The sequence below is a fragment of the Poecilia reticulata genome, linkage group LG1, assembly GCF_000633615.1.
Source record: "Poecilia reticulata strain Guanapo linkage group LG1, Guppy_female_1.0+MT, whole genome shotgun sequence".
NCBI classification, from domain to species: domain Eukaryota; kingdom Metazoa; phylum Chordata; class Actinopteri; order Cyprinodontiformes; family Poeciliidae; genus Poecilia; species Poecilia reticulata.
In genome coordinates, this window is record NC_024331.1 from 11,430,342 (window position 1) to 11,439,325 (window position 8,984).

Genomic DNA, 8,984 nt, shown 5'->3' on the forward strand with positions numbered 1-8,984 from the left:
CGCGCGCGCACACACACACACACACACACACACACACACACACACACACACACACACACACACACACTAACCCAGTTTTCCAAAGAGCTCAACTCCCAGAGCTGCATAGATGAAGAACAGCAACATGAAGAGCAGACCCAGATTCCCCACCTATATACGGACAGATGACACGCACAAACAGATATATAAGGTATATGACACACAAAAAGTGAGACATGAACAGCAAACATCAAGAGAAGAGAAAGATGCAAACATGCCAACAAATATAGAAATAAAGCAGAATGCCGCTAAGACTTTTTCAGCTGACGTTTAGGACTTCTTTAAAAGCCAACAGGAGCCATCAAAAACACCTGGAGTAGAGTCAGATTTCATTTTAATGAAAACATAAATGCACAGTCAGAACCTGGATCCAGCCCTGATGAACTTCAAACTTGCTTGTTCCTAATCAGAGGAGGCGTGGAAATGTTTAATCAAGTAATAGAAAAACTGACAGATGAAGCGGGGGGGGGGGAAGATACTCGGACACCTCAGTAAAGAGCAGGGACTGATCCCTCACAGCAATGAGGTACTTCAAAGAAATTGTTGCGCGTGAGCAGGCAGGAAGGGATCGTGGATAAAATGACATGCACTACTGAGCCTCACTGATGAGTTGGAATACCTGCATAGAGACGAGCTATGGAACGATCCATAGTTCCTCAGATAGTCGAACTATGGATTCAGGAAGAGAAGTGTGATTTTTGTCCTGGTCGTGGAACACTGGACCGGCTCTACACCCTCAGCAGGGTACTGGAGGGTGCGTGGGAGTTTGCCCAACCAGTCTACATGTGGACATGTGGACTTGGAGAAGGCATTCCACCATATCTCTTGGGGAGCACTCTGGGGGGTTCTCCGGAGGTATGGGACCCAGGTCACACTGAATGGACCCAGGTCACACAATGGACACACAATGGAGGGACTATGTTTCTTGGCTGGCCTTGGAACACCTTGGAGTTTCCCCAGAGGAGGTGGCGCCCAAGTAACTGGGGAGAGGGAAATCTCCCTACTAACCCCCTAAGGAAGTAAGGAAGGAAGGAAGGAAGGAAGGAAGGAAGGAAGGAAGGAAGGAAGGAAGGAAGGAAGGAAGGAAGGAAGGAAGGAAGGAAGGAAGGAAGGNGGAAGGAAGGAAGGAAGGAAGGAAGGAAGGAAGGAAGGAAGGAAGGAAGGAAGGAAGGAAGGAAGGAAGGAACCCTTATAACCTTTCACAGCAGTTGCATTTATAAGATTGAGTTTTTCAGGATTCCCTTTGTCTTAAGCCACATCTGTACACTCCAGAGACGAGTATTAATAAATGGAGGAGGCTTTATTAGTCAGCAGTTGATTTGCTGATGAACCGTAAATCAAGTGGATTACACGTTTACTTTTACTCTTAAAAGCTATGGAAGCTGTAAGGGTGTACATAGTTTTATCCTGTTGTGCTGATCAGCAGTGTAGCTAGTGTTTCACCTGGAACATCCACAGTTTATAACCTGTGGATATCACAGGTATAAGGTTTATAACCGTATACCTCTGAATAAACTAAATATTTATGCTCCACAATTTCTAAAAGTAATAATAAACTAGACAGACAGACAAACAGACAGGGCAAGAAATGACAAGTCAGGGAAAAAATAGCACATATAGCAACATTACAAAGATATGCTGGCAAAGATGTTGAGGTCAGGGAGTGTGTTTGTCTTGCAGATTAGCCCATGTCTCATTACAGCCTGTTCTCCCAAAAAGTCTCTGATAATGTGGTATTATCTAAGAGCAAGTCCTTGAGAGTTCAGCTATAAGATCTCACAGGTGACTTCAGGAGGTGTGAGAAGGAGAAGTTTGCTTACATAAAGTCCAGGAGATTCAAGATAGCCAGCAAGTCGAGGCTGACACAACGGAGCCAGATTCAGAAAATTCTCTTTAGATCCGATCAGGCAGACTTAAATTTCCATTTGCTGTTTTGTTCTGTTGTAATGTTTGTTGACGGTAGGGCGTCTCAACCGGTAAATCTCTGTTAATTCCAATCATCCAAATCAGCGTGGTCGTTCCTACAGGGCTGGAACTAGCAACTTCTCCAAGAAAGATTCCATCCTGCTAGTGAGTTTTAGCATCCAAAGTTTGCCTGCGAAAGAATCGTATCCAACTTGTGCCTCTGTCTTGCAGCATGACAGTCTGAGTGTTCACTAGTTGGCCCAATCCATCATAATTTGCCAACTCCAAACAGCAGAAGTCCTGTTATCATGAATCCAAATAAATCCAGGATGTATCCCTCCGGGGGTGTTCCGGCAGGACAAGTGTGTCCCATGCCCAGTCTTCTTGTTGAGAAAATGTGATCAGTTGCATTGAGAGACCACTTTATCAATTCCATCATTTGTAGATCCGGAGGATATGCAAAGAAAGGCTCCAAAAAAGCAACACAAAAACAGAGCAAGCAGGGTGAGAATGAGTTTGGAGGGAAGCAGAGGAAAAAAGTGTCCGCCTTCACCGAGAGCTAGAGAAAAAAAAAGTTTAAAAAAACCCTGTTTTTAATTAGTCGCTCATTTTTGTCTCATGAAGTGAAAACATTAACGTTCACTTTTTTATTTTATTTTTTGTTTCTGTCCTTTTTTTAAAATTAGTATTAGTGTGTTTAAGTCTTGTATTTAGTTTTATTCCAAATTATGCACTGAACAAAAATATTAAGGCCCCATATTGGACGAGCCGGATGTGGCGATCTTGTGCTGGAGAGGTCACACGTGGCCGATGAGGATGAGGTCAATTTGCAGTAGTGCCAGTCTGTTGGAAACTCTTAAACAGCCTTTGGTCGGATAATGGACATTTAGCCATGCAGCTGCTGCTACGGTCGACAAGTTACGAACTTAAATTGATGTTCTCCTAATTCCCTTTTCTAATATGACCAGCAGAGTTCAGCTGAAGCAGGACAGCACTTGTAGAAATGACTGAACAGAGCAATTCCTCCAGCTCCTAGAGAGGATCAAAACATGAGGATGGAGAGACCACCAAGTGTCTAGTCCGAGATGGCCAGTAGGAAAGTGTTGCTTTGAAGGGCCAGGTGTATTTGGTCAGCTATTTTTCTGTAAGTCAGTCTCTTTAATGTTTTTAGTTATAATATTTGATGTATTTATATTTTCTATTTATAGTAAACTCACATGCAAATTGTAAGCAGTCACATGATTAGGAAATAGAATTATATTAAGTTATGAATCCAATTGTGCTGGTCAGAGATAATAAAAATATAACTTGTGATGTCAATAAGTCCCTGGGTCTTAGGCAAGTGAATGTGTGGCATAGTTTCATAAGTGCTGTAGTTTGTTGGATCAAATAAGCTTTGTTGCTACAGAACTATCAGTAGAGACAGCCGCCAATCAGACATGCCTCATATGTTAAAGATATTTGATTCCTGCCAGTTTTCTAACCTCATTATTCAGGGAGTGAAATGTGTTAATTGGATAAGATGTTGTGGTGTACCCCGCCTCTCACCCATTGACAGTTGGAGATAGGCACCAGCACCCATCCTGACCCCAGTGGGATAACAGTGTAAGAAAATGGATGGATGGATGCTGTTGTGAAGTTATATTCTTGCATCAATGCTTACCTGTCCAGTTGTGGTGGCAATGTCCGTCTTCTGAACCACAACAAACGTGTTGCGGTTCACGTTTACTGAGCTGGTTTCGACAGATCAAGGTAAATAAGTTTTTTCCTCCTTAAAATGACTTCTTGTATCCTAAGATGTTCTGGTAAAATTGCATCTTTATTCTGCTAATAAGACTGCATTCTTGTAATTAAAAATTCTCTTAGCCTGGCCATAACACTCCAGGCTACTCAACCCACGAAAGGGAGGATTGAAACAATGCCACTTTTTGAAAGTATGTTCTGAATTTTTTTTTCTTTAGAAAAGAAATTTGGGGTGATTAAAATCAAATTTAGCATGACAAAACTCTGTCAAGAGAGATTATTCAGCATTAGTCAGTATATTGAATTATTTGACTAACTGCATATTATTTAATATTCATATTTATTTGCTGGTATTACTTAAAACTTACTTAAAACCATTAGTTACAATTTTCCTAATCAAATTCAACATGGTTTAGAATATAGTATATTTATTTATTCATTTATATTTATTTATTCACATCAAACTCTGATTAAAATTTGACAGAAGGGTGCCAGGGAGGTCAGGAGGTCACAAAGTTCCCATCATATGATATATATGGCATATGTTTGGGGGCAGGGGGTATCAGGTTACCGGATGTGGGGGGTTTGATATCAATTAATATCAATTAATCCATCAAACTCCGATTAAAATTTGACAGAAGGGTGTCTATATATCTCTCTCACATTGTCTTTGAGAGGGTCCAGCTAACATTCCAGACAGGACATCGTTGTCCATCTTCTACATCTTCTACCTTCTAACATTTGACGAAGGTGGTGATGTTTTCTCTTTACATAATTAAAAACAGCTTTATTTATATTGTACCAGCTGTCTTCAGAATGCCACACTATTTATATTCTCAGGAATTTTCCCATTTTGATTTTGTTTTTTAGTCGCTTCATTGGGATTAACCCAGAAAGGGGCACAAAAGCCCGTCATGGGAAGATGGTTTCCAAAGACAGGAAAGACCATTCAAAAGAAAAAGTGACAGTCAATGTTCAGGTTTCTACCCTCATCAAAAACCTGATGGACTTTGAGTGGCATCTCATTCAGGTTAGTTGTCCTTTTCTTTGAAATATTTATGTTTCCATATCAATTAGGATCTAAATTGTATTGCAGGGGTCCCCAAACTACGGCCCGCGGGCCGGATTCGCCCCGCCTCCACATTTGGTCCGGCCCCCTGAACAATACCAGAGAGCATTTAGATTTTTTTTTCATATATCGTATTTTCCGGACTATAAGCTGCTACATTTTCCTAAGCTTTGAACCATGTGGCTTATATGTGGATTTTCTTCAACCTCCAGGGGGCTCTTTAGCAGGAAGTCAAAATTGGAAATAATAGAACGCGCCCATTAAAACGGAATTAGGTTTTAATAGGGAATTGAAATTTGAGAATGTTGATCAGTTAAATAGCATTAAGGGGGAAAAAGAAGATTTTTCTTTTTTTTAAATAATACTGGGATCATTATGATAATTTGAGGTATAGATATTAGGATCCAGTAGATGGCAGTAGTGCAACAATAATGGATGCAAGCTGCCTTTGAAATCTGAAGAAGAAGAAGAAGGAAGCACCCACATGCTAGTAGCAGACACAAAGGATCAGCATTTTACTGTTACAATTACCGTTCGGAAACTACCGTAATCAGTTCAGTTAAATCTAAACTTGGCAACTTTTCTTTTTCAACCGTAATGAATGTGATATTCAATTGACCTGTTATGACTCAAAGTTTGGGTGTCCTCCCCCCTCTGCTGCTGCTGCATCACTTTGGGAAACCTGGAGCCGTAGAGATATCTGTGGTTTATAGTCCGATGCGGCTTATAGTCCGGAAAATACAGTATTTATTTAGTAAATAGTTATTTTCTGGATTTTTTTTCTGTGAAGAACCCAGAGACGGTCATTTGATTGTGCTTTCTGGAAAACAATAAATTTTTACATTTAGGCACTCCTGCAATCGTAACACTTTTTCTGTTACAAACTGACTCCGGCCAACCACCAGCAAAGGGAAAAGTTATGTGGCCCTCACAGGAAAAAGTTTGGGGACCCCTGTTGTATTGTCTTTTCTTTTTCCATGTTGGACGGTGCCTTCATCTGCATCTAATAAAGTAAGTGCCACTTGGACTCTTGAAAACCATTAATAGTTCACATTTTAAAACCCTGTTAATACTAGAATTCCACATTATTTCAGGCATGTTGAATTGTAGATTTTGAAAGTCTTTTTTCTTTGATTTGTTTAGTGATACCCAAAGCATGGATATTTCTTTAAGAATTGTGTTTTTATGTTCATAAGATTGTAGAAATTAATGAGTTAAACCCAGTTTATGTCGCTGTAAACTGAAAGTCTTTGATTTTTATTCCAGTGTTAGTGAAACTATATATTGACTTTGAAGGCCTATTTTTTACCAGTTCATTTAGGAATGATTTTGTGTTATTCGTTTTGAATGTTTGAATATACTGGAAATATTGTGGTTTGAGGCATAGTGATGCCCTTAAATAAAAATTCTGTTCTGATATTTAAAAACTTGAATTCATTGTGCTCTGTTGGTGATGCAGGTTTAACACCAGCTGACTGAAGGAATCAGTGGTGTTTGTAAACACGCAGACAGTGGTCACTGCAGAGTGGCCCTCAAACTGCAACAATAAATCATCAGTTCTGGACACCAGTTGAGCTGCTTTCACTCCACAGCATCAGGCCTGATTCTTACCTGAGGCAGAGCTTGCATCACTGTGTCCAACAAAGCTCTCATCCCTGTGGCCATCTTCAGCAGCTTCAGCACTAAAATATCACAACATGTCAGCATCTGGCAGTCACACTGCGCATCACTGTGTGTGTATGTGTGTATGTGTGTGTATCTCTTTCTGTTCCAGTAAATGAGTGTATTACCTCTTGTTATCCTGAGGACCCTCATGATTCGAATGATTGTGGGATTGATGGGGAGGGACGCACTCAGGTCTATTTCCTCCAGCGTGATTCCCATTATAGACAACAACACGATGGCTAAGTCCAGCTGGTTCCATCTAATCACAACAGTGCATTTAGTTCCACCATTAAAACATAAAACGTTACACCCTGAAAAGGATTTTTTAAGTGAGGTTCTGTTTAAAGGTTAAAAGCACTTCATATATTACCTGCAGTAGAAAACACCTGAGTCACAGGAGCTAAAGTTAACAACTTGCCAAAGATAGGCCAGAACCAAAGCTGGACATCAAAAGTTCATGACAGTTTACAAAAATGCTTTTTAATGAACCTTTAAACAATTATCATGCCAAAACACATCTCTTGATGTGTTTTCTCCCTATCCTTTCTCCAACTGCCTAGTCTAGCTAAAGTGTGCTGCAGTAATCATGCTAAGTAGAATAAGTTCCTTAGATGATTCAGTATGGAAAGCCAAAAGATAAAGTTACATGTATTAACTGTAACTGTAGCAACAAATGTTAAACAGCAAAAATGAAGCAGAGGAAGAAAAGACAGAAACAGGCTGACAGAGGGAAGAGACTGATAGACGACTTGGTAAGTAGCAACATAAAAACATTACTAAAACAAAATGTATGTTTTCTAACTTTGTGGTCATACTTAGTTAAATAATGCAAATTGACACATTACTTTGCTAAGATGTATGGATATACAGTAATATTAAAAGTATTCAAATATGCATTCTGTTGAGGCTCATTTGTCAGGTTAAAAGTACATATTAAAAATAACAACCTGTAAGCAGGCATTAAACCGACTGTTTATCAAGTCCACATTTCTGTATTATTTTTTATTGGTTTGATATAATTTCTAATCTAAGATTCTATGTTTTCATGATCTATAATAGAAAAATGATCATAGGTGAAAGGTAAAGGTAATTTTATTTATATAGCACATTTTCAGCAACAAGGCATTATAAAGTGATTTACAGGAATTAAAAGGAAATTTAAACAAAAATAGCAAACTAAATGAAAGAGCAAAATAAGATAAAGCTAATAATGTTGATCCAAAGTAAATAAACTAGATACTCCTGTTCAGGGTTGGTAGATAAGTAAATGTAAGTATCCTCAGGTCTAATTCCTTTTCTGGGTTGGAAGAATAGGAGTCTAAAAAGTAGTTGCTAGCATCGTTTTTCTGGGTTCCAAGTTCTAATCCCTATTCTGGGTTGCTAAATAAGTATAAGTAAGTATTCCCTGGACTTTCTAAGTGTGTTCTAAATTTGTGAAAGTTATGAGTACTCCACAGTTTCTAAGTAATAATAAAAACTCAGTGTTTTTATTATTACAAGGGCATGAAAACATCCCATGTACAATTAATGGATAAGTGATGGATTTAATGAAATAAATTAACTTTTTTAGAATATTTTAATTTATTGAATATGACTTAGTGTAGTCTAGCCTGCTAAGTGAAAAAGTTTGGAAAATGTTGTGATGTTACTTAATCAAACATCTTCATGTAACCGAGACATAAACTGTGGCCATGTACTAACAATACTTTACTATTAAAATACACTTTTTACCCATATAGTCAGTGGCATCAGGAAATATAATGAACACAATAAATACTACTTGTTTAAGCTAAACCAAAAATAGAGAATTTATTTTATCTTTGAAGGGAGTTTCTCTATATGTGTGTATGAAAAAGGTATGAATATTTTAGTAGTGGCATTATTTTTATTTCATAAAGAATGCGAATAAAACATCACACATCTTTTCTTATATTTTTTTGGTAAAGTTTTTATCATCTTAATATCAATGTACATACACATATTTATGAGGATCTGTAAAGATCGTTTCAGACCAATCACAAAGGGCCACCTGGACAATCAAGTTATCTACTGCAGGAAAGATGCTAACTGTTTACAACCTTTCAGCAGAAGCCCACATCACTAATCCTGAACTATGTCTTTGTGAGTACCTCTCTTTGAAAAATCGTCGCAGGCCAAAAGCGATAAGCTTCAGAATTGCCTCAATAACAAATACAAGAGTAAAGACATAATTGCAGTACTTCAGGATCTCCTCCAAGTACTGCAGACACAGAAAAAGCAACACTGTAAAGAAGAAAAAACAATGTGGCTCTGCTGTACCTGTACTTCATTACTATGGTTCCAGGACAGATAGAGGTAGGAGTTGCCATGACTACCTGAGGTTGGTTGTAGTGCTCCATGCTCATAGTTAGGAGGTTTGTGAAGATGATGATGGTGATGAAGAGATCCAGGTAGTGGCTGGTGCACACTGTGTGTATGGATCTCCGCAGTGGGGAGTAGTCAGCGTAATATGGTTTCTCCAGGGCTCCTGTCTCTCACACACACACACACACACACACACACACACACACACACACACACACAC

The 8,984-nt window shown here is 38.8% G+C and overlaps 1 protein-coding gene across 3 annotated transcripts in view; it reads right to left on the bottom strand.

Annotated features, from left to right (window-relative positions):
- Positions 1 to 8,984, bottom strand: part of LOC103463029 (voltage-dependent T-type calcium channel subunit alpha-1H-like) — a 246,303-nt gene that overhangs the window by 25,221 nt on the left and 212,098 nt on the right. For 2 of the 3 annotated variants that reach the window (XM_017304531.1, XM_017304529.1), the window contains exons 26-30: positions 8,776 to 8,927; positions 8,551 to 8,660; positions 6,547 to 6,680; positions 6,368 to 6,438; positions 72 to 150 (exon numbers count right to left, since the gene is read on the bottom strand). In XM_017304531.1, the coding sequence (XP_017160020.1) occupies positions 72 to 150; positions 6,368 to 6,438; positions 6,547 to 6,680; positions 8,551 to 8,660; positions 8,776 to 8,927 (546 nt within the window). The remainder of the gene's footprint in view (positions 1 to 71; positions 151 to 6,367; positions 6,439 to 6,546; positions 6,681 to 8,550; positions 8,661 to 8,775; positions 8,928 to 8,984) is intronic. The other variant, XM_017304532.1, reaches the window with a different exon arrangement.